General features: G+C 41.9%; 1 protein-coding gene across 4 annotated transcripts in view; it reads right to left on the reverse strand.

Moving 5' to 3' along the window:
- FMNL2 (formin like 2) overlaps positions 1 to 25,765 on the reverse strand; it is a 228,958-nt gene that overhangs the window by 66,466 nt on the left and 136,727 nt on the right. For all 4 annotated transcript variants that reach the window (XM_040441345.1, XM_040441348.1, XM_040441346.1 and 1 more), the window contains exons 5-9: positions 25,053 to 25,136; positions 22,367 to 22,519; positions 7,268 to 7,376; positions 6,683 to 6,759; positions 1,053 to 1,146 (exon numbers count right to left, since the gene is read on the reverse strand). In XM_040441345.1, coding sequence (XP_040297279.1) covers positions 1,053 to 1,146; positions 6,683 to 6,759; positions 7,268 to 7,376; positions 22,367 to 22,519; positions 25,053 to 25,136 — 517 coding nt within the window. The remainder of the gene's footprint in view (positions 1 to 1,052; positions 1,147 to 6,682; positions 6,760 to 7,267; positions 7,377 to 22,366; positions 22,520 to 25,052; positions 25,137 to 25,765) is intronic.

The raw sequence follows: 25,765 nt of genomic DNA on the forward strand, positions 1-25,765 counted from the left end.
TTGCATCAAGCATGCCAAAACAAATTTTTGAAGTGATAAACAATAACGGCGGAGCTACTCATTACTGAGTTCATGTTTGGAAGTTGGATTTCTGTTTTGGGGAGTTTTTTGTTTTTTTTGGAGACTAGGTCTTAAACTTTTGATCAGCTGAAAAACAGCCTGTTTCAGTTTATTCGTTGTTTTCATTAAATTGAATGCTACAAAAAATGTTTTGTCTCCCTCCCATTTCTTCTTGTTGCATGTTGAAGCTCTACTTGGAACCTTGTTAAGATCCAGCCATGCTAAATATGATTTTTTGCCATTTTTCAAGTGGTCTTAAACTTTTGATCAGGACTGTATGAAATCCTGTATGGGGTTTTCCAGGACTGTTATTAATGTTATATATATATAGTAGATCAGTGGGGGGCCGATCATTTGTTTAAGTAGGCTGCTGCATTCTGGACCACCCACTAGGAACACCACAGCTCCGTACAATGGGTGGAGACCATGAATAGAACTGCGGTTCTGCAGCGGGTCAGACCCCCACTAATCTGATATTGATGAGCCCATTGATTTTAATGGAATCTGTGTAATACTTCCATTCCCCTGTGATGGCGCTGCAGGATAAGTGAACCCTTACTGCCAGGTTCATCTCAATGATTGCTATGGATCCCAGCAGCTTTTTATCGGCCCTTCTAACAAACAGCGGCTGTTCAGTGGACAACCCCTTTAAAGTGGTATTCCAGTTACATTGTTACCCCCTATCCACAGGGTGGGGGATAACTATTAGATAGGTTGGGGTCCTACCGCTGGGACCCCAACTGATCACAAGAACGGGGTCCCCATACCCCCTGCAGCCCCCTGAAATGAACATAGTGGCCGGGGATAACTTAGTGTAACGGGAATACCCCTTTAAGTCTGCAAACAAATGTTTTCCATACTTTCAGTTTTATAAATCCTTATCAGTCAGGTCTATCAACAAAATTTAATTTCAAAAGGAAACCAAAATGAACCCTTAAGAACATGTTGAGCCTTCTCCGGGGACTATGGGAAATGCAGGATTAGATTTTTACCTCCTTGAAGTTATCAAAAGCTGATAAAATAATTTCATGTCCTCCACGGACAAGGCAGACGGCTGCGAGCAGCTCCAGTACAAGTGCTTTTGTTCTATAAGAAACAAGAAAGAAAGCAAACCTATATAAATAATGCAATAAATCAGCCCATTCCTGGGAGATGGGAGGCGAGTCTTGCAGGTTTATCTTATAAAATCACTATGTGCATCGGCGTCCAGGCTCCAGACCTGAAAAATAATTACTTAATTGGGAATTATTGATGTGCTCTGCCTAGTGCAGGGTCTGAGGGGGTGGTGATTGACACAGGCTTCCTTTCTTTGATTCTCCGGGTCATGCACCAGCGTCTGCCACCTACTGCAATTCAAAATCTGCAGCACCCACCATGGTGTCTTTTTAGGTAGCAGAGGCACATTTTTGCCCCCACGGGCATCATGGCCAAAGTGTGACTGCTGCCTTTAAAGGCTGTGGAAAAATTCAGGGGCAATTTTTTTTTTTATCATTGCATTTTACTCATGTTTGATCTACATCCTTCACTTTTAGAGTATCTGCAGGCCATTGCTTTCTGTCAGGGAGCTGCTCTGATGGCTCGATGTGCAGCCCTTATCTCTGAATTCATGACAGCTCATAAATTATCATAGCTAAATACTTATGAAACTAATAATTTGGATTAAATAAGTGTTTATGGGCTGTCAGGAGTTCAGAGATAAGGACTACACATTGAGCCATCACAGCAGTAACCTGATGAATTCGGTGTAAAGTAGAAAGAGTCCACAGTGAGGAGGCGTGTCTCTCAGTAATCCAATCTGATTGGCTGGCAGGAAGCTGCTGGCTACAGCAAGTTTGCATGTGACCTGAGGGAATGCAGTTTTGGCCTCAGAGAACTGGCAGAGAAGATCCTCATAATGTAAGAGTCAAAACAGCCGTAACTAAGGGGAAAACTCAAGGAAAACAGTGGTAAGTGAAGAAACTAAAGATTGCTTTATGCATAAAGCTGCAGCAGCAGTAACATATGCTAAAAAAAATATTTTTTTATGAAAATTTGACAGTTAACCTTTAATAAAGACCAATTGAAAAAAATTATCCTAGCCCAAAATAAGTAAAATGCAATGATAAAAAAGAATTTCCGCCAAAGGTGTTCATAGCCTTTAAAGGGGTTTTCCGAGACTTTTATACTGATGACCGATCCTCAGAAAATCATCAGTATCTAATCAGTGGGTGAGTGCTGTGGCCTTCTGTGAGTGCTGTGAGTACTGCGGCCTTCTCGCAGCTTACCAAGCATAGCGCCATACATTCTATAGTGGCTGTGCTTGGTATTGCACTCAGCCCCATTGAAGCATGGTAAGCTGCAAGAAGGCCTCGGCGCTCAAAGGAGCACCGATGGCTTATCAAACAGCTGATCGGTGGTGGTCCCGGCTGTCGGACCCCCACTGATCAGATACTGATAACTAGGGATGAACGAATTTCATATATTGAAATCTGAGTTCGGGTTGTGGTATAATCTGAATTGCGTTAATGATTCCGTTACCACGGACCATAACGCAATTCCATGACGGAATGCATAACGGAATGTCTTTAGAGGCATTCTGTCATAATAGAAGTCTATGGCCTGCATAACAGAAACCGGACGGATCCGTTATGCAGGCCAAAGACTTCAATTATGACGGAATGAATAACGGAATGCCTCTAAAGGAATTCCGTTATGCATTCTATTATGGAATTGCGTTATAGTCCGTGATAACGGAATCCATAACGCAATTCAGATTATACCAGAACCTGAACTTCAAAACATGAAATTCGCTCATCCCTACTGATGACCTATCCTGAGGATAGATCATCAGTATCAAAATCTCGGAAAACTCCTTTAAGCTGCATAACCTTTTCCTATCCTTTAAAGAGGATCTCTCAGCTCATCCTGACATCTATGTTTTAGTAAACACTCGAATTCCCCATGAAATAGCATCTCTTATTAGGACTCTGCACTGTGATGTCCCTCTGTTATTCCTCCTGGAAACATTTGAATACACTGACCATTCAGGGAGCATTTCCCTATACACTGTGTGTTAACGTTATCACAGTGCGTACGGTAATACGGTAACAATCAGATATCAATGTATTCCTACATTTCCAGGAGGACTAACAAAGGAACAACACAATATGGGGTTCTAACATAAGGTGCTCCAGAATTATTTAATGGGGGGGTATCAGAATGGACAGGTCACTTTTAAATGACAATAATAAAACTTAAATGCACTCATTTATCATTTACAGACACAACATATTTGACCTAATTTTGCCATATGGAGACTGAATGAAGGAACATCACGGCCGCCTGCTAGCCTCTATCAGACGTGGACATACGGAAGGCTTCAAGGAAACTGCTGATCCTGAAGACGGCTCCACATGGCAGAGTGAATACAACCCCGGATTTAACTCTTCGTATAGTGGCCCCAGGAGCAGTGATCCCTTAATGGTGCCGTCACCTACTACATAAACACAAATTTAATGGATCTCTCCAGGAGAATTGGTTGTGTTCTCGCTGTAATAAACTCCATTCGCAAACACAGAGGAAATAGACTAAAGGTAAATTTAATTAACTAAGCTATCAAATACAGTTATTTATATCGCCTTTCATGAAGCGCACTTTATAGCTGACCGCTCTCCGCTGGGCTATTAACATGAAGTTATTGCCGGTGCAAAGTCTTAAAGAGGATTTGTCCGCTCTCCTCACATGTCTAGTTTACCTAATACTTGTATTTCACTGAAACAACTAATTTGGAACATCTTATCTTTGACTTATGAGTTTCTCCCGTTCCTCTTATATGCCTCCTAGAAATACTGTATATGAGTAAATTAGTAATCAACGTGACAAATATTATTAAAGCTTTAATCTAGTATTAATGGCCCATCCTCTGGACAGGCCATGAGTCAATGGGTTCTTTCACTTGGCAAGCCCAGCTCAGCCACATCTGACAAATATATCTCTGCTACATCCATAGTACCCCAGAGTGGCACTACCATTCCTACACCCTGCTACTGTCTCTAATGGGCTAACTACTAATGTCATCTGTATATTTATTCCAGGTCCTTTTGTAACGCCCCAGAGTGGCATTATCACTTCTGCACCTAGCTACTATCTCCTATGGGCTAAAATCATGTCATCTGTGTATTTATTGCAGGTCCTTCACAATGTGCATTCCTATGTTTGACACTTTTATGTTTAAAATGTAATGTGCCTGGTTTACCAGCAGGTGGCAGCAAGCATGGCAGAGCTACATTTACAACCCTCTTTTCCATTCTAATCCCACCCCCCTGTGGTGTGGTGAACGTGTCCCACTTGCTGCAGGGAGGGAGAAGTTCAATTTAGAGTCAGTTTAGCTTACCCCCTTCAAGGGGAAGGTCTAGCTTACCCCCAGCTAGGGGGACGAAGCAGGTGCCCTGCCTAAGCCAGCTAGAGCACCTTCAGTTCTGCTGGACATGGAGGCCAAAGCTTAAAACCTCAAAAGCCAGGAGGAAGAGTTTCCTGGCACAATTCAGAGAGAAGTTGCAGCATCCAGAGGAAGTCAAGTTGTACAGCTACCCTGTCAGCACAGCAGAGCCAGAGAGCAACAGATGTAGCAGAGAGGAGTTTGCCTGCCGCAGTTTTTGTTTACGCTAAAGCCTGCTGGGACCAAGATAAAGTCTGTGAACCGTTTGGAGAAACGTTTATGCAAAGTAAATCTGCGTTTCAACTTCATCACAAGGTCTGGACTCAGTTTATTCTTCACCCCCTTATTCAACTACCCCCCTTTTGCTGCATTGGAGCCAACGCCTGGGGTCCAGCATATCCAGGTAGGAACACCATGACACATACAACCATTATATAAAGGGACATTTTAGGCCACCCTATACCGCGCGGCCATTCCAACACCTGGGTAGCAAACATCTTATAAGGCCCTAGCCGTGGGTGCTTCATTGCAACTGGCGTCACGAACATTTCTTAAAGGGACCCAAGCCCGTTGCCGCTCCACTGCACTTTTACACTGTGCATTCATAATGTTGCTATGAAACAGTTTTGTTCATGTAATGTGCCTGGTTCACCAGAAGGTGGCAGCGGATATGGCGGACAGATCTTTAGATAGAATGGAACTTACCATTCCATTCTCCCTCTTTTGGGCAGAGGTGGGCCAGTCCTGCTTCCTACCAAGGTAGTAGCTGCAGGAAGTTTTCAGTCTGAGTGCAGTCTAGTCTAGAGTTGGAAGGAGAGGAGAATCACCCTGACTCCTTACAGATTAAGGCCTCTTTCACATGAGCGTGACGGATTAGGTCCGGATGCGTTCAGGGTGCGTTCAGTGAAACTCGCACCATTTTGCAAGAAAGTTAAGTCAGTTTTGTCCTCAATTGCGTTCAGTTGTTCATTTTTTTTCCGCACGAGTGCAATGCGTTTTGATGCGTTTTTGACGCGCGTGATAAAAAACTGAAGGTTTACAAACAACATCTCTTAGCAACTATCAGTGAAAAATGCATTGCATCCACACTTGCTTCCGGATGCAATTCCATTCACTTCTATGGGGCCAGGGCTGTGTGAAAAACGCAGAATATAGAAAATGTTCGGCCAGATTTATCATTAGCTCAAGTCAGAATAATGGAGTGAAAAAGTTTTCTGAAAGTGGGCGTGTTTTCTTATATAAATGAATCTCTAGACAGATTTACTTTTGCGACTATTTAAAAAGTCGCAAAAAAGTTGCTAAAAAAAATGCACAATTTCACTCCAATGAGGACCATGCTTATCTTATGCGACTTTTTAATAGAACATGCGACTTTTTCGTAAAGACGTGCGACTTTTGAAAATCTGCTTACTGACGGATAAAGGCCCCTTTCACACGAGCGAGTTTTCCGCACGGGTGCAATGCGTGACGTTAACGCATAGCACCCGCACTGAATCCTGATCCATTCATTTCAATGGGTCTGTGTACATGAGCGTTGTTTTTCACACATCAGTTCTGCGTTGCGTGAAAATCGCAACATGTTCTATATTCTGCGTTTTTCACGCAGCTCTGGCCCCATAGAAGTGAATGGGGCTGCGTAAAAAACGCATTGCATCCGCAAGCAAGTGCGGGTGCAATGCGTTTTTCACTGATGGTTGCTAAGAGATGTTGTTTGTAAACCTTCAGTTTTTTATCACGCGCGTGAAAAACGCATCAAAACGCATTGCACCCGTGCGGAAAACTCGCTCGTGTGAAAGAGGCCTAAAGCCGAGTTTAGCACAGCAGGGAGAGAAGACAGAATATTCAAGTTTGCTTGCCAGTTTACCCTAAACCTGCTGGAACCAAGAGAAAGACCAAATATTGTCTGGATGCAAGTTGATGCAAGTAAAGCTGTTGAACTTTATAAAAGTCTGGACTTAACTATTTCTCCACCTCCACCATTACTCTCCCCTTTATTGCTTCGGAGCCTAACCCTGGGGACCGACAGTATCCAGGCAGGAGCACCGTGACACACAAAGAGACTATTAAGGGCCCCACCACACCACTCGGCATTCCGATAAACCTGGGACACAATTGGGCCTGAGGGGCAGCATGTTGCAAATCTCTCTCTTGATAGTTTCATGAGTGTCCTTTGTCCCTGTCATACAATGCACTTCAAATGCTCACCTTGGGTTCTTATTGTTCAAACTTAGTGCAATTTCATTGACGGCGTGCAGGTGGGACATGACCATGTTGAAACCATACTGCAGAAAGTGAAAGAAAATAGTTATCAAACATTGGGATATTATCAGCTCCTGAGAATATAGGACAAAAGTACTAGTAAAAAAGACTATTTTTATCGAGGTTGAACTTCCATTTTGTGTTCCAAATCTCTGGCCATGGGTATAAAGCTGACTGCCAGCATCCACCATTAGGGGGACATGTAGGAGCATGTATGTAGTAATCTCCAAAGCTCCCCCTAGTGGTGGCTGAAACCTAACAGAATTTTATCCCTAGACAGGAAATTTGGATCTTTTTATCATAAGAAAATCTCTCTCTGACCCAAAAACATATATTAAGAAGGTAATCAGCAAACATTTTGGACCTATTTTGCTCTAATAGAAACTGGTTATGGTTTTGGCAAGAAAATGAAAAGGTGCTGCACAGACAAATAACAGCAATGTGAATGGAGCCATATGTCTTTATCACAGGCTTGCACTGTATTCTTGCCTCAATGCAAGCATTATTACATAGGAAGAGAAAATGAGATACCTGGTAATTCATGATCGCCCGTAAACACATGACACAGACGTGGACGTCGTCCTTTTTACAGACTAATCTTGAATTTTTAAGTGTCCGTCTACTCGGCAAAGTATTATACCTGCAACACAAAGGTATGATATAGTCACTGTATAGATGTTATATACTATGTGTAGGTCTCATTTATTGCTGATATACACTCAACAGTATACTGTGGGTTACATTTATGATGCATTTTATTATACACTACTCACAAAAAGTTAGGGATATTTGGCTTTCGGGTGAAATTTATGGAAAACTTAAAAAGTTCCTGCTACAGTGATATTATATCATGAAGGTAGGGTATTTAAGTAGAAGCAGCAATGGTAATTTCCCCATCTCAAACAATTTATTAAAACAAAAGCCAACACCAAATGTCAGTGTCTCAATAACTTGTCATGTGGCCTTGAGGATCAATTACAGCTTGACAATGACATCTTATGCCGTTCACAAGTTGACTTATTGTCTGCTGAGGCATGGCATCCCACTCTTCTTGAAGGGTGGCCCTCAGGTCATTGAGGTTCTGGGGTACAGAGTTACGAGCCTATACACGGCGAATCAGCTGATCCCATAGGTTTTCAATGAGATTCAATTCTGGAGAAAGTGCAGGTCACTCCATTTGAGGTACCCCAGTCTCCAGCAGCAGTTCACTAATGATGTGACCTCGATGAGCTGGCGCATTGTCGTCCATGAAGATTAAATTAGGTCTGTGTTGTTAATGCAGAGGCACAATGACTGGATGAATGATGTTATTGAAGTAGTATGGGCTTGCCACTGTAGCATTCACAAAGGGTAGGGCGGGTCTGTATTGACTAGACACACCTGCCCACACTGTAACACCACCACCACCAAAGGCTCGTCTGGTGACAACGGTGGCTGATGCATAGCGCAACATCATTGGCGGCCATCATTTCTGCTCAGCGTGAATCGACTTTCATCAGTGAACAGCACTGAGGCCCACTGGTCCCTTGTCCAGCGTAGATGCTCCCTGGCCCATGCAAGACGATGACGCCAGTGGTCAGGTACCCTTGCAGGTCATCTAACACACAGACCACACAGATGTAAGTGGTTTTGAATGGTCTGACATGACCCTTGGGTGCCTCTCACCTCCCTTAAATGTGCCTGGAGTTGTGTGGCATTCATCATCCGGTTCCACGGGACATAGGTTTACAATAAAGCGGTCATCAGTGTTGGATGTGGCCAAAGGATGTCCACTTCTATGCCTTTCTGTGACTCTTCCAGTCTCTCTGTTCCAACCTTCTGATGACATTCTGTGACACTCTAAGCTCAGTGGCCACTTCTATCTGAGAATATCCTGCTTGAAGTTTCGCAATGGCGAGGTACTGTTGATCAATTGTTAGGTGTCGTCTTGGTCTCATGATGTCAAAATGTGAACAGCATGATGAGGAGGACTGTTTAAATACCAATTCTAATTGAACCAGGAAATGTATTGGGCGATTCATGGATCAGAAACCTGTTGTGAATTTTGCTGTTAAGCTCCTTGTTAGAGAACAGCAAGTTGTGCAAAAAATACTGAAACATTGAACAGTTAGACATGTGCAATCAAAAGTTTAAAGGAGGTCACATTAAGTTCACCTGTAAAGGTTAGAGTGCATTTTAGGTTCATCTGGAAATTTCACCCATAAGCCAAATATCCCTAACTTTTTGTGAGTACTGTATTTCAGTAAATAATGTTAAAGGAACACTCCGGGCAAGGCTCATATAGTATTATGCTTAGTGCAGGGCTTTAGGGGGCGGAGCATGACTAAAAGAAGAGGAAAGAGAGAAAGCTTGTGTTATGCTCCCCCAAGGTCCAGTTTTGCCTGAAGTGGTCATATTACACAAGGGATATATCTATGTAAACCATACACAATTACATACATACAAGTGTGAAGTATGACAGATCCAAAACTTTCCAACTCCTAGGACCAGAGTCTACTGGGGTGACTATTCCCGTTGATACCCATTAACGGCCATCCTTTCCTCACCATGTCATAACCATATCAGATATAAAGCAAAGAAAGCACCACTTCGCAGTCTGTCTTCACTTTACTGATGAATACCCAATTTTCATCACATACACATGCTGATGTTATGTTCACATGTGCACTAAGCAAGCCATTTTGTAGGCTAGACCCTCCAGTATGAGGAGTTCAAGAGCTTACTGCATAAAGTTATTAATTGAACTCAATAATAAAGCAGTATGCCGTAAGCTCCCCCTAGTGGTGGCTGCAGGCAGCCAGAATTTTAATCATTTAATTCTGTCTACACAGAGGACTTGGAGTTTGGAATCACAAAAACGATGCTTTTCTTAATATGTAAAAATATGGAAATTCATTTTAAGAGTGCTACTACATGCGTGGTTACCTCTGTACTCTGTGATTGGAATTTAAAGCAAGTTATCACAGCTTGGCTACATACATTTTTGTAACATAGACCATTTTGTACCATAGCCACGAAACACAGGATTTTTCAGAAAGTATAGATTTTTGGGTTGGAAATAAGGATGAACCTACCTCACAAACACATACAGGTGAAACTCGAAAAATTTGAATATCGTGCAAAAGTTCATTTATTTCAGTAATGCAACTTAAAATTAGAATATTGGGAAAAGGTTCAATATTCTAGGCTCAAAGTGTCACACTCTAGTCAGCAAATTAACCCATACCCCCTGAGCAAAGGGAACATGAGATTGTGACTTTGGGGTTTCATAAGCTGTAAGCCATAATCATCCAAATTATTACAAATAAAGGCTTGAAATATCTCGCTTTGCATGTAATGAGTCTCATATGTTAGTTTCACCTTTTAAGTTGCATTACTGAAATAAATGAACTTTGCACGATATTCAAATTTTTCGAGTTTCACCTGTATATAAGACTCAGAGCAGAATATAAAGGACGGCTGGTTATGTTCTACTGCTGTCATGGTTGTACAGATAAGTATAAGCAGTCAGCCTGCGGTTACTGTCTGTCAGGGCACCGGAAATAACTTAAGTGTCACAATGCTACATAAGCCATGTAATTACTAGAAGCATTTGATTCCTGATTCACTTTGACACTTATCTGTGAGCACTTTCAGGCTGGAGGTTCAGTTGCCTTTAAAGCGGGTTCACAAGCAGCGTGAAGGAAATCATGTAAATAGGAATGTACATAGTAATAACAGCAAAAATATTTTACATCAAAACCGCTCAGTAAAAAACCCTTGTTATATAGCCCAGATGTCCTGTGACCGATTTTCAGCTCTATCACTGTGGCCTGATCCAGCAGGGCCAGAACTGAGCACAGACTATGGGAAGAAGCAGGTGTCTGGTTTAGTAGGTTGGGACCACAGCAGCTCACCAGGGCTCATTGCTGAAGCCAGGAAAGGTGAGTAACAGGTAGACAACTCCAATTATTTGATATGTGAAACTAGTAAGCTCATTGCTCTAATTTGCACTAAATTGTATACATCTTTGCTCAGAAGATGTGATTAAAGAAAGACATTTTTGCTAATTACAAGGCCACTTGATTGCTATTAAATGTCATATACGATGCCAGTCATAAAATCTTTAGGCATTCATACTGTTATGCCTAATATATGTAGTAGCCCAGAACAGGGTACTTGCAAAATTGTTTATTGTTATATCAGTATATTGCCAAAATGGTTATGTATAGAAGTGATGGAGTTAACCAACTCTGACACATCCCCTGCAGGAAGTTAAGGTGTGGATCCTGCATCCGCACCTTGCTAAGTGTAGTGTTTTAGCAGAGGACTGAACTAGAGTTCAAGAGGATCACCTTCTCTGAAGATTATCTACTGAGAGAAAGACCTCACCATAATGAGGCCAAGAGCCAAGAGGGTCCAGGATCTGCAAGGCCAAGCAATGGAGTCAGTTAGGATCCCTTTACAGCAGACAATTCAGCAGCCGATTGTCGGGAAGGAAGCATTTTGAAGGAGACTGCCACATTTATATGCAGCGATCTCCTCCACCGTATGGGGAGGAGCTATCACTAATTCCATCGCTCATCCTCATACAGAATCATTGTTTGCCGGCAGCAGAGGATGTTTAGACAGCACGATCTGCTGCCGGCAAAGGACGATTTAGGTGCCTGCACAAACGAGCATATTAATCTATGAACAAACGTTCGTTCATCAGGTAATCGGCGGCACCTTTACACCGCCAGCTAATGGCTAACAATTGTTCCTATGATCGCTCATTAGCGATTATCTGGCAGACTCTCGGCCAGTGTAAATGGGCCCTGAAGTATTTGCTAGTCAAAGCAGATATTGTTCAGACACCCTTCCAGGGGCGGATTGGGAACTTAAAGTGGCCCTGGAATAAAACCTAAAAGTTTCCCTATGTTGTAGGTGGGTTCAAACTGACAGAAGACGGGAGAACACAAGTAGGCAGAGACAACCGAAGTAGACAGGGCCTGCAATACTGTAGTGCACCGGAGACTACCACTCCAGCAGAACCAAATACCACAGGGCAGCACGAAATACTGCCGCCCTCATCATAGTATTCAATTGTATCACCATCATGAGGACAGTCAGTTGAGTTCAGGAGGGCACCTGCAGCCGTGGAGCATCAGATCATTATGTACCTGGCTTGCGGCCATCAAGAAGGCTTCAGTTGCCCACTGGGCATCGGCCCATAGGGAAATTGGCCAATCCGTCCCTGCACCCTTCACACTTGGACATGCCCTGGCCAGACGTATCTTCAACCCTCTATCTCTGTCAGTTGTAAATTACAGCCATCATTGCAAGACTAATAGTGGCAGCCATAGAATCTGCAGAAAGAGACTTTGGGGAAGAAGAGAGGAACGAGTGCTCCATCCATACGTTGCTATCCGGGGAGATTTGTGCTTTGAACTGTTGGAATTGTGTTTTGATACCGTTGTCTGTACTACAAGTCCCATTCCGCAGAGAGACATTTGTTTTCTACATCTGGCTTGGTTACTGACTCCTGCACCATACGCCGGCCATTGCAACCAAACCTATGACATCAAGGGCACCCCAACTACCATCAGGCAGGAGCCCCAACATCAGGGTGTATTCTGAGGAAAGAAAGGAGCCCTCCTTTCACTGCCCAGGCCTAGGGAGCATCGGTGTGAGGATTGCCACTGTGGTTGACTGTTACAACCAGAGCCACTACCACTCCCATCCTGGAAACAGGCCCCAGCAAACATATCACTAAGAAACTGAGCCATGCCTTATGGTGGGTTTTTCTAGGAGGAAAATATTGATGACCTCTTCTCAGGATAGGTCATCGATATTTGATTGTGGGGTTCCAACACCTATCACCTCCAATGTTCAACTGTGTGAAGAGGTCGCAGCGCCCCTGTGTGCGCCACGGCCTCTTCACAGTATACAAAGCACAGAGTCATACAGTGTATAGTGGCTGTGCTTGGTATTGCAGCTCGGGCCAATTCACTTGAAAGGGACTGAGCAGCAGAAACGCCATGTGACCGAAAATTTGACATCAATAGGCCGCTGTGCTCAAACAGCTGATGAGCGGCGGTGCCGGGAGTCAGAACCCCATCAGTCTGAGAATAGGCCATCCATATTAAACTCCACTAAAACCCTTTAAGGGAAATTTCTGATGTGCTTCTATAATATGATAACATGCATCATATTTATCTACTGTTTACATGCATTTAATACATTCCTTTATACTACCTTATGAAATACAAGGCATATAAATAAATATTTTAAAGGTTTTTTCTGTGCAGGTAATAAGCCTAAGACGCTCAAGCACAGTAATAGCTGCTCAGGTAAATAAAGCATTTTCTTGGGTTAAATTGGGATTTTACGGTCCATCGACTGCTGTACAGAATATCCTGTCTCTTGCAGCAAAAATTGCCCCTGGCCACATGACTTCATCCTAACCTTACCGGCAATGTATTCTTCTCTCCTCCTGTGACTGCTCATTAAAGAAAACACAGGGCTTGGTTGTGAACAGATCCAGGGATGTAACCTGAAAGTCATAGCATCTACTGGGACTCCATAATAAATAGATAAAAAGCCACTTTTTTGGTAGTGGTGGCTCAGATGACCTCAACATTTCCTGCACAATACTGAACTTGGTGGAACTGAGACTAATTAGTTCTTGTTTCTTTTGGTAAATCGGAACAAGACTGCAGACGGGTGGCTGCTGTATCTTCACATGGATATGTGGTTAGAGAAGTTTCCACAATACAGCAAAAATGACTTCTGCTTTTTTTTTGCTATTTGCATTCCTGTTTTTGTTTCTTGGTGGAAACTTCAGGACTTCCCCATTGTAATAGACCCTTCCCTGCAGTAGTAGAGGGTCTTTTTCTGTGCGTGCTGTTCGCATAAGATGAGCCCAAAAATGTTTGGACTACTGCTTATCATCACTGAACACCCTTCCATTGCTAGGTATCCAAGTTGCCCAAGATGGAGAAGGGCCAGTGGGGCGTATTCAAGGGCACCACTTCGTATTGGCTCTAGAATTTTTGGAGAGGGAAAAACGATCTTTCATGCATGCAATGAAATACATCATGTCTCTCGTTGGCTACACAAAGAGATCTTCTGAAGAATGTTGACCTGTTCTTTTTCCATCACTAGAAATCCAGAAGGAGAGAGAAAGGCTGACAGAGGAAGCAGGAGGAGCAAGGGTGCACAGAGAGGCTTAGACCCTCCCTCTGTGCACTTAAAGGGAATGCGTCATCAGAAAGTGACCTACTGTTTAAAGGGGTTCCCTGGGAATTAAGAAAATTTAAATACGTAAATATTACTTTATTCTAAATATATTCCAAAATACCTTTCATTAGTTATAAAGGCTCTTTTTGTCTAGGGAGCAATGATTAGGAGAAACAAAATGGCCACTGTCCTATTAGTGCACACAAAGCCTGTCCTAATCACACAGGAGGACAAGGTACTTCACAACACTGAGGAAAAGAGCTGCCTCATCCTCCTCTCCTACTTGTCAGGGATTATGATCCTGAATACAGATGAGAAGATTTTCAGCTGAATCTCTGTATGAATGGAGTTCATGAGGATGGACAGGACAGACTGTGGTAATGGAGACTGCGTACAAGTGTTGCTGCTCATTAGCCACATCATCACCTCCTCTCTGTACTTCATGTCTTCTCATGAACTCCATTCCTACAGAGATTCAGCTGATGACCATATTAAACTGTATTCAGGATCATAATCCCTGACAAGTAGAGCAGAGAGGAGGATGAGGCAGCTCTTTACCTCAGTGTTGTGAAGTAACTTGTCCTCCTGTGTGATTAGGACAGGTTTTGTGTGTACTAATAGGACAGCGGCCATTTTGTTTTTCCTAATGATTGCTCCCCAGACAAAACGAGCCATTATAACTAATGTAAGGTATTTGGGAATATATTTATAATGAAGTAATATTTAAGTATTTTCATTTTCCTAATTCCCTTTTAATCACGTTTTTATATTAAGCATATATATATTATTTTATTTGTGGTGAATTTTAAAAAATTCTCCCTGTCGCTCTCTATATTTTATTAAAATCGTGCAGGCCACTAGGGATAAAATATCTTGAGACTTCCTGTCTTTTGAGAGAAGCTACATGGGCCATAGACACAATGGTCAGGAGATGATCCCACTGACTTCAATGGGAGAGTTTTCTAGGCATGCTCTGTGACCTGTGCAGAGGTCAGGATAGGAGTTAGATAAGCTGCAATATCACCTACTGTGAATGGTGGATCCTGTCTTATCTATATATAGAGGTGTTACTTATTGTATTCCTGCCTGTGGTGATAACAAGTGAAAATTTACCTGTTCAGAACAGGAAATCATGACCTATTATTTGTCCAGTTGTAGTGGCCAGTTGTAAAATTGCAGGATTATATACTTTTTTTTAAAATATAGATAGTAATAAGGAAAATAAAAATAAAAAATCACCAAAAATTCAAAAATGTGATTTAAACAATAGGTCATTTTCTGAAGACACATTCCCTTTAAATGCTCATTTGCATATGGATTAAAAGTACTTTATCTCTAGAATAAAGGCAATGGATCACTAAGTGAAAGGTACGATTACGTTCAGCTGAGCTAGCGCTACAAGGCATTCTGACTGGTTTAACAGTGAATTTCCTGGTGACAGACTGCCTTAAATAGTCAATAAATGCCAATATCAGTTCATAAGACACCATCGTCAACCCAAAGCAATAAACAGCAACACATCATAAGACCATACAATAGCAGCTTGTTCACAGCATCCAGATAGTGAGAGTGTCGGGTTAGATTTATTTAAAAAAAATGTTTTAGACAGTTGTTTTTTTATTTAATTCCAAAGTACACCACCATATAGTGTCAGGGTAATAATACTGCCATAAACAGCAGACTTTATACCGCTATAGATATGCTTGACTGCAGCCACATGGACACAGGCACAAGGGAAATAAGATGTTCACTGACTCCTATGGGAGAGTTTTCTATACATGCTCTGTGACCTGACCAGAAGTCACAGGAACCGGGGTTAGACAAGCTCTGATGTCACCTACAGTGATGGCCAGTTCGCAGTGTTCGCCAATGAACACATGCGGGCTGCCATCTTTTCTCACAAGTCCGGCGATGCACAGGTAAGCCCTTACCTGTGTCTGTGCCGGGAGCCGGTCTGAAATCAAATGCGGTCACCGGGAGCAGGCAGATCCGAGAACAGCCGCCGGGGGCCTTCATCGGGCTGTTCTCGGAACTGCCTGCTCCCGGCGACCGCATTTGTGAGTTAAGATGGCAGCCCGCATGTGTCGAACACTGCGAACTGGCCATCGCTGGTCACCTATTTGTGAATGGTAGGTCCTGTGTGATATGTATGCAGAGGTGGTATCTGTCTTTGTAATCCTGTCTGTGATGATAATCAGATGACTGCTGAGAAGTGATCTTTACAGAACGGGAAGTGTCAGTGTGAAAACGACAACATTTTAGGAGTCTTTTTAAAATAGATAATGTGCTGAAAATTAAAAATAAAATGGAAAAAAATGATATAAACGACAGGATGACACGTTCCTTCTAAAAGGACCAACATAACACTGCCGAATGATACTTCAGTTCACTTCCCAAACAACACTAATTAGAAAAAAAACATCAAAATGAAAAGTGCCTACTAAATGTAATACCATAGCGGCTCAGAAACAAGGGGTCAAGGTAAGGGGCTGCACTGGCCGCCATCAATGCCCAGGAGTCCACATGCAGATTACTAGTAGGAAAAGGCTTTTGCAAATAAAGGTCAGAAGAACAAAGAGATTTTAATCTCATTCCCTTCTGTGAATGGCTGCTGTATCAATATATACTGTAATCAAAGGCGAGCTTATCTGTCATTTAGACAAAGAGCGTTTTAATGACATTCCAGGGCAATCATCTCCAGTGTATCATGCCAATCTGATCACTCAGTAATGACTCTGCATGACACACATTTCCTGACTACTATTCATAGTGAGTTGGAATCACAACCTCCCTGAGTCACTGCTTCGTGCACATGAAGGCTGCAGACAGTGTGGCCCGAGGCTGGTCATTCTACAACATGTTCCATGGTTCCACAAGGCGCATTCTAGATAAAAGCCGTGTATCACGTCTATGAAGGTCAATGAACAAGCTCCAAGGAGACATGTTAAAGAATAGCTTTTCTGACAATCCCCTTACAGTTGACATACTTAACGCAGAGCAACCTTTTTGTAGTCATTCGTATTATACTCCATTCACATCCAGAGCTGCATTCAGAAATCTGCTGGTTCTCACTAGCAGGGGCAGATTTGGATCTGTCTGTGGAATCCGCACGGATGTTGCCCGTGCATACAATGCACGGAACGGCCGATCAACGGCCATGTGCATGAGGCCTTAAGAAATTTAGAATATACCACCGGTATGAGTCTTTCAAATATAAACTCTTCCCTACAGGCAGATGCAATATTTTCCCTACAGCCAGAACTCTGTTGCTTTACTGTATAACTGTCTACTGCCATTAGGGGGCGAGCTCTGGAGCTTACTGAATACTGTTGATTCATTGCACCGAACAGTATACAATATGCTCCCCCTAGTGGTGACCTCAAGTAGCCAGAATTCTATCAGGTAACATCAACTCTATGGAGAGGATTTGGAACACTATTATATCAGAAAAATAGAGCTCCAATCACAATAAGGATATATAAAGAAATTCATCAGCAGTAACTTTTTGGACCTATTTTTGATTGCAAAACCAAATTAGCATTCAAGGGTAGTGTTAAAAAACACAAGAAAAGGAACATCCCAAGTAATCATGCTTCTATCACAAAGCAGTGATGCAGTAATCCTATATTGTTGTAGATTCTCACACGTATCTACCAGCAAGCACAATTTAGCCCACTTTATTAAACATGGGAAACCATTGATGTGTCTGATAAATGACTTTCTGTTTCTGAAACAGATCGGAGCTGAAATTGACTGTTGAATTAAACATTTTAATAAGTCTGGTGTATAAAAGGTGGGATCCCCATCCATCCTTCACCATAAATCACAGCCGGAAAAAATTAACTTCCTTTGAAAGTTGTGCCATATATTTAGAAACACAGTAAATACTTGCACTTCAGCATATTGTATCTTCTAATCACATAAAGAAAAGTTGAAGAGGAGACAGATATAGTATATTATAATACAGTACAGTATAGCACTAGAGCCACATTTAAAAAATGACTACTATAATTATGGGATTTTTGGGGGTTCTACAGTTGGGATCCCACAAATCGTCACATGACTTGTGGGTGGTCAACATTCTCAGCATCTATGAGGTCCCAGTGGTCAGACCCCATGATCAAATATTTTGATGCATCCAATTGATATCCTATAAATGTCTATAGTTGGAACCCAATTTAAAGGGGTTCCTCAGGATTGGTCACCAACATCAGATCGGTGTGGGTCTGGCACCTGCCACTTCCAAGATCAGCAGTTTCGGGCGGCCATCGGTACTGGAAACTATACAGTGTATGGAGCTGGAAGCAGAAGACTCCGTACAGCACGTGGTGGATGTTGCGGGGTACTACAGCCCACCTCCCATTCAAGTGCAGTGTTGTATCCCCACCAATCGGATACTGATGACCTATACTGAAAAGAGGTTATCAATATCTAAATCCTAAAAAAAAAAAAAAAACTTTAATGCATTTTTGTGATCCTGATACTTGATGAGCTCCACACTGTACCCTGGGTAACTCTTCTATCAAGGCATGGTGGAATCCATTTCTCGAGAACAAGATTTCCGTTTTTGGTCCTTTCCTTTGGCTGTTACCAGAGGAGGACCTGCTGCAGTTTCTCTGAGCTTCTTTCTTTCAGTTTCTTCTTTGATCTTATTGGAATAGAAATGCTGGAGGAAAACCTTCTGCCGTCTGCAAAGAGAACTGCAATGACCCTAGAACTTTAAAGCTCAAGACTGTCTTGGGTGGATATTTTGAGGTTTAGTTCCAAATCCTATTAACCATTTGTGGTTGGACTTGAAAATTGCTTTTCACTCTTCACAGCTCGTCAGCCATCTTGACAAACCCAGAAAGTTTTGCAGTGAGTAAAGAGGAAAAATGACGTCCACGTGCCCACCACCGATATATCGACCAAAACCGACTTCAGCATGTAACATCTAGCAAACGTGCACAAAGTGACTGAACAGGGGTGGTTAGTTTCCATTAGTATTTCATTCGTTTTCATTAGGTAGTTAGTTACCATTCAATTAGTTCATATCCATGAGGTTCAATACTTTTATAGTTGTTGTATCTGTTATTAGTCTCTATTAGTATATTCGGTATGCAGGAATGTCAAGTTCTCCAAACACAAATCTATGTTCTCTTGGGGATATATTCATTTTAGGGCTCATGCACACGGCTGTTGACCGGCTGTGCCCGTATTGCGGGCCCGCAAAGAGCGGGCCTGCAATATACGGGCACCAGCCGCGTGCACCCCGCATAACGGATGCGGACCCATTAACTTGAATGGGTCCGCAGTCCAAAAGGTCCGGTGCAGAAAGTTCGCATGGAACCCCACGGAAGCACCACAGAGTGCTTCCGTGGGGTTTCTGTCCATGCAAAAAAGTCGGATCATGGAACCATTCAAGTTGAATGGGTCTGGATCCGTCTGCAGAATCCACATGGATGTTGCCCGTGCATACAATGCATGGAACGGCCGATCAACGGCCGTGTGTATGAGGCCTTAAGAAATTTAGAATATACCAGAATAAGCCAGTATGAGTCTTTCAAATATAAACCTTTTCCATACAGGCAGATGCAATACTTTCCCTAGGCCAGTGACGTCACGGTCATCGGTCACATGGCCCATAGAATGTACGGCGCTCTGCTTGGCGAGTCGAAAGAAGGCCACGGCACTACTGCAAGCAGCGGTGCCTTCTCAAACAGGTGATGAGTGGGGGTCCTGGGTGTCGAATCCCCACCGATCAGATAGAGATGGCTTATCCAGAGTATAGGCCATCGGTATAAAAGTCTCGGAAAACCCCGGTCATATTTTTTTCATGAAATGTCTCAATTTCAACATCTGATATCTGTTCTATGATCTACTGTGAATAAAATATGGGTCTATGAGGTTTACAAATCGTCTCAATCTGTTTTTATTTATATTTATTCACATTTTATCCCAACTTTTTTGGAACTGAGGTTGTACTTGCTTCATAGAAACCTACGAGAGTGTGACAGTATATATTTGTATCCTTTCTTTTTATATAGACATACTTTCCTAACTTGATGTGAACAGAGCCCAACCCTTATCCTCATGTCTACTTGCAACAGAAAAAGCCTGATTTTCTAAGATCACTTCCCAAGAGCACAGATCGTAATTTGTGCACACATTCTCCAATGACCTTCAGTACGTAATCATGGTATTATGTCCCCAGAACAGCAAATGGTAAAAAAACAACAACTAAAAGCAAGGTTTGCATAAGACAGCTTATCATTCCCTGCTCCAAGACATTAATAAACAATTGGCTTTTCCTGACACTTTCCTTTTAAAAGCCACATACAATCCATAAAGTAATGTTGGCGTCCGACACAGGTAGTGACTGAAGCTTAAACCATGGCTGTTAATCATCTGGTGATCTATACAGCTCCGCTCTTTATAGAACCGAGGCAATCTCCTCTCAATACACTGTTTCCATATATCACCAAACACTCGGACAGAACTATTGATTTTACACTTAGGTGGCAATACACCACAGTAATGCAGACTTATTTGCACATGTTGTCTCTTCAAGTAGTTTACTGCTTAGAGTTCAAGTCATCAGGAGCTTTTATTACAGACTGGAAAAAAACACGTACTTTACCCTGGAATTTATCACCAGATAATAAAATATATTGAAATAAATATAATAATATATTCAATACATTGAAGTAAAAGCAAACCAAACACTGGTCTCCAAGTGGATCCATTATAAGTGATCTAGAGAAAGATGTCTCCCCTGCCTCGACAGGAAAGCCCACTGAGCCCACTGGGATGTGTTTGCTAATCCACTAGACACCACTAGAATAAGAGACTTTAGTACTAAACCACAGGCACCAGAACTTGGAGTATTGAAAGCACCAGGGCTTGGAATACTAAACCAACAGGATTTAAGGTGCCCATATACATTAGACTAATGACAGTCGAACCCACCGGTTTTGACGAGACCGGTTAACCATGTAATGTGTGGGTGCCTCCCGTCATTCTCAAATTGAAGTTGTCCAGTGAAGAAAGAGCACGCTGTAGGATTTTAACAGCTGAGTGAGCATATATATGGAGGGTTGGGGAGAAATATCCATCCAAGTGTATGACCAGGCCTTAGAGTACTAAACCATCAAACCCAGTGGCTTGTAGCACTAAAACACCAGACACAATGGCTTGTAGTTCTAAATGATCATACACCAGGGTCTGCAATACTAAACCACCAGACTTGTGGGCTTGTAGTACTTAACTACCAGACACTAGGGCTTGTAATACTAAACTAAACTACCAGACACTAAGAGTTGTAGAACTATACCAACAGATATCAGGGCCTGTAGTACTTTACCATCAGACACCAGTGATTGTAGTACTAAACTACCAGACACCAGGGCTTGTAGTACTTTAGCTTCAGACACCAGGGCTTGTAGTACTTTACCTTCAGACACCAGGGCTTGTAGTACTTTACCTTCAGACACCAAGGCTTGTAGTACTTTACCTTCAGACACCAGTGATTGTAGTACTATACTACCAGACACCAGGGCTTGTAGCACTTTACTATCAGACACCAGTGATTGTAGTACTAAACTACCAGACACCAGGGCTTGTAGTACTTTACCTTCAGACACCAGGGCTTGTAGTACTATACTACCAGATACGAGGGCTTGTAATACTTTACCATAAGGCACCAGGGCTTGTAGTACTTTACCTTCAGACACCAGGGCTTTTAGTACTATACTGTCAGACATTAGGTCTTGTAATACTTTACTATCAGACACCAGGGCTTGTAATACTTTACCATCAGACACTAGGGCCTGTAGTACTATACTACCAGATACTAGGGCTTGTAATACTTTACCATCAGGCACCAGGGCTTGTAGTACTATACTATCAGATACTAGGGCTTGCAATACTTTACCATCAGGCACCAGGGCTTGTAGTACTTTATCTTCAGACACCAGGACTTGAACACCTCAAAAGGAACTAGGGAATAAAGTACTACACCAGATACTGAAACACTTGTTCTTGGTAAACTAGACAAGATGGCTGCCAAAAAAAGATTGTTCGCTGTAAAAAGTTTGAGATCTGAGAAACAAAATTAGGATGAACTGAGGTGAATTACCATGAACAGTAAAAGGAGCTACCAGATAAAAGCCAAAACAAGTAATCCATGGCCATGCAGGATTCTCCTGAGACTCCATTGTTGCTGATAGGGAGGGGTCCTGAACGGAGAAAACCCCTCCATCATATCTGTAGACCCAATATCCAGAGTGGACAACCGCTTTAAAGACATCTATAGGTTACTCAAATTTCTCAGTGAACTTGTCTAAAGGCAGATGTGGGTGAAGTGATAAAGTTGTGAACTTAATTTCCACAAGACCCGATGAGTCATAGACTCCCTTGAAAGCAAACAACCCCAGTATTAACACAACGTACCGTAAGGTAGAATGTCTGCCCGAGCGGGTAATACTATTTCCAACAGGTGACGGTAAGTTGCTTCCTCTATGTAGGTCTTCAATTGAACGACTCCAATGTTTTGACTTATCAACATTGTTTTCTACATTATTTTCCAGACTTTCAAAGTCAAATCTGAGTGGAAAGAAAAAAAAAATATAGAATCAGAACTGTTTTCCAATAAACAACTTTTGGTAATCCACTACAAAAAAATCTGTTGTGGCTGCTATGTATCTCAGCAGCTCACAACATACACACAAGTCTCCAGGAAGCTATGATATGATAGGTTGTTTTTTGAGGTCCTCACACATACCTGGTTTAGTAATCCCTACAACTCCTCATATCTCAGCTTCCTTGACCCCTGTGAGTTGGACATCGGCTAACCGGTTTTACTTTCATCACAGCTCAATTTTTTGATCCCTCGTGCATAGGGTCACCTGAAGTGAGTGGGGATGAGATGTAATACCACATACAGAATGTGAATAGTTGTGGAGCTGTTTTTAGAAGAAGGCAGCCATGATTTTCTAATCCTGGACAAGGGGTTGGCCACCTTTGATACTGGTGACCTATTCAATGGATATGTTGTCAATATCAAATTTGTAGGAGTTCAACACCTGATCAACTGTTTATGTGTATGGAACCAGAAGTAGAAGGCTCCTTCCACTGGCATAGGCATATCCAGAGGATAGGTCATCAAAATCTAATTGGTGGTCAACCCCTTTAATATTTGCTTTGGGTATTTGTAGATCTGTTTTTACGTATACAAAATCTTACAGGAAAAATGTTTATTTCCCCTTTTTGATAATTGACAATTATAAGTGGACAATTAATTTTATTTTTATTTTTTTATTTTATTTAATTTTGTCATCAAATTAGGTCTAAAACATAATTCTAAAATTTTTTTGCTAATTAATTTTTCTCTCAGTCCTAGTGACCAAGAAATGGTACATGTCGGGTCATGTTTACTCATGCACAACTATCAGCAGACAAGAGGCCCTTTGTGCTGTGTGCCATTTCTAAATGTTAGTAATTCTATTAAAAAATGGAAATTTTTTCCATCATGGCAGCTTTCGGGAAAGTGAATAATGCGAGAACTGTTGCCAAAGTTGTATCCTAAAAGGGAGAATAAGAAATATATTTCATTTAGGGACATTCAGTTTAAACAATCATAAAGAGAGAGTGTAGAACTCAATAGCAATTATCCGTAAAATGTCTTTAGTCCACCACTTCATGAGCTACAATTCACAAAAACAGAACCCGAGAACGCCCTGGAACGGCTTTATAAAATAAAAAACTAATCTAAAAACATTTTGTTAAAGTGGCTTTCCTGTGAGGACAATTACTATTCAAATAAAATGTCCCCAAAATAAAGATCAGTGTAGAGGGTAGGGGTCCTAAAACAGGAAGCCCTCCTGATCAGTGGGTGTAGAGGAAAAGAAGGGATTTGGCCATATACGGTAAATGCTTATTTTCATTTAAAAAAATGTTAAAAAATTTAATGAAAATCAAATGCCACTATAAGGGGTGCAGTGATTACAGCTGCAACTTGACCTCATAGACCAAGGAGCCCACATCAGGCTCTTACTGGCCATGCACACAGCATCGTGACAATGTCTGGCGTCAGGACCTGTATGAATGGCCTTGAAGACAAAGAGAAACTGGGAGCAAGGAGAGGTAAGTAAATATCTGCGGTTTACAAACAGGTCTGATCTGGGATCTAATTAGTTTATGGGTCTGGTCTGGGTTCTGAATTCATTTTTGGATCTGGTCTGGGGTCTGAATGATTTAAGGGTCTGAATTAATTTATGGGTGTGCTCTGGGGTCTGAATTAATTTAAAGGTCTGGAGTCTGAAGTAATTTAGAGGTCGGAATCTATTTTAGGGTCTGGTTCGGTCTTTTGTTGTCTCCCAAGCCCCATCCTGCCTACGTGGCTGATTGTGTGGTACTTTTGAACCAGCGTGGTCTGATCATTTAGCAGATCGTGCTGGGTGTTTTCAAATTTGTTTACTGCAACTTGGCCAGCAAGTGTGCCCTTTCACACACTGCTGCTAAATGCTCGGGGGTTAAGTGGGAGCATTGAAAAATTTGCTATCGAGCTCAGCCCTTTATAGCTGTATATCTGTAAAGGCTGAATCTGATTCTCGAAGCACCCAGAAGGTAGATGCACTCTGTCCCCGTCCCTACTCCTATCATACCCTGATATACCCTAAAGACATCCCATTATAATCCCTCTTTTAGGTTCCTCAGGGGATGAATGGTAACCAAAAGCGTAAAAATAAAAAAATAAAATGGATAAAACCAGATATCTCAATGAGGGCTAGTTACCATATGATTGGCCCAAGTCCAGAAACAGACTATTAGTTAGATATGATAAGACACACGTGTATTAAACAGCATATAAATAACAATGGATGAAGGTCCACAGGGGAGTTACCGTAGCAAGGCTCATAATGCATGCAGGATAGCAGCTAAAACCTTCAAGAAAGGTGGTTAGACCCCCTTACCCTCCACCCCTCACCTTTTTGTTAATGTTGTTCTGACTGTGGCAAGACTATGATGATTTGCAAACCTGAACTGGGAGTACTCTTTTGATGGGCACCACAGTAGTTGTGTGGTCACCTTCTATAAGTAGGGTATAGGTGGCTTTGTGTGCAGGGATTTTACTTACGTGACTGCGTATTGTGCAAAAGAGAGGTATTCCACAAGGACGTCCAGCCCCTTGTTTTCTTCATTCAAAAATTCTCTCACCCATCTGTCAAATAACATAGAAATCACTGCAAAATCAAAATGCAATACCGAAAATAGGAAATACTGAACAATTTATTCAGTATAACCATAGAGAAGTAAATCTGGACACCATGGGTCAAACAGCTGCAGTGACACCAAAGCTCGGGGACCATGGAAATTTTTGCTTAGCATTTGAAAGACGTATCTATTACTAGAAGGCCAAGGAAATGTTCAGTTCTGATGTATGGACAAAAATGTCCTTTATGAAGTTCAGAGTTCGCATTGTGCCCAGAATTTTTGCTTTGCTGCCTGGCAAGCGTCCTGCTATTAATACCAGCATCAGCCCATGAAGTTCTTTAACCCTTTAGCTGAAAGATATGACATATGATGTCCAGCTTCAATTTATGCAGCGAAATCCATTATGGCCAGAATATGATTTCTGCCTTTTTTTTTTATTGTTGTGTGTTTTATTTTCATATATTATCTTTGCACTGGCACTTTATTCTGTCTCTGGTCCACTGAAGCCAAATATAACGGTGATTTGCAATTACCCAGGAGGTGGGAAAGCTAAATAATTTACTTTCATGAATAATTAATAATACCCAGTTTCTACTTATTTTCTTTCATTTTTAAGTGCCCAAAAACATAGTGAAG

The sequence above is a fragment of the Bufo bufo genome, chromosome 7 (genome assembly GCF_905171765.1).
Source record: "Bufo bufo chromosome 7, aBufBuf1.1, whole genome shotgun sequence".
Taxonomy (NCBI): domain Eukaryota; kingdom Metazoa; phylum Chordata; class Amphibia; order Anura; family Bufonidae; genus Bufo; species Bufo bufo.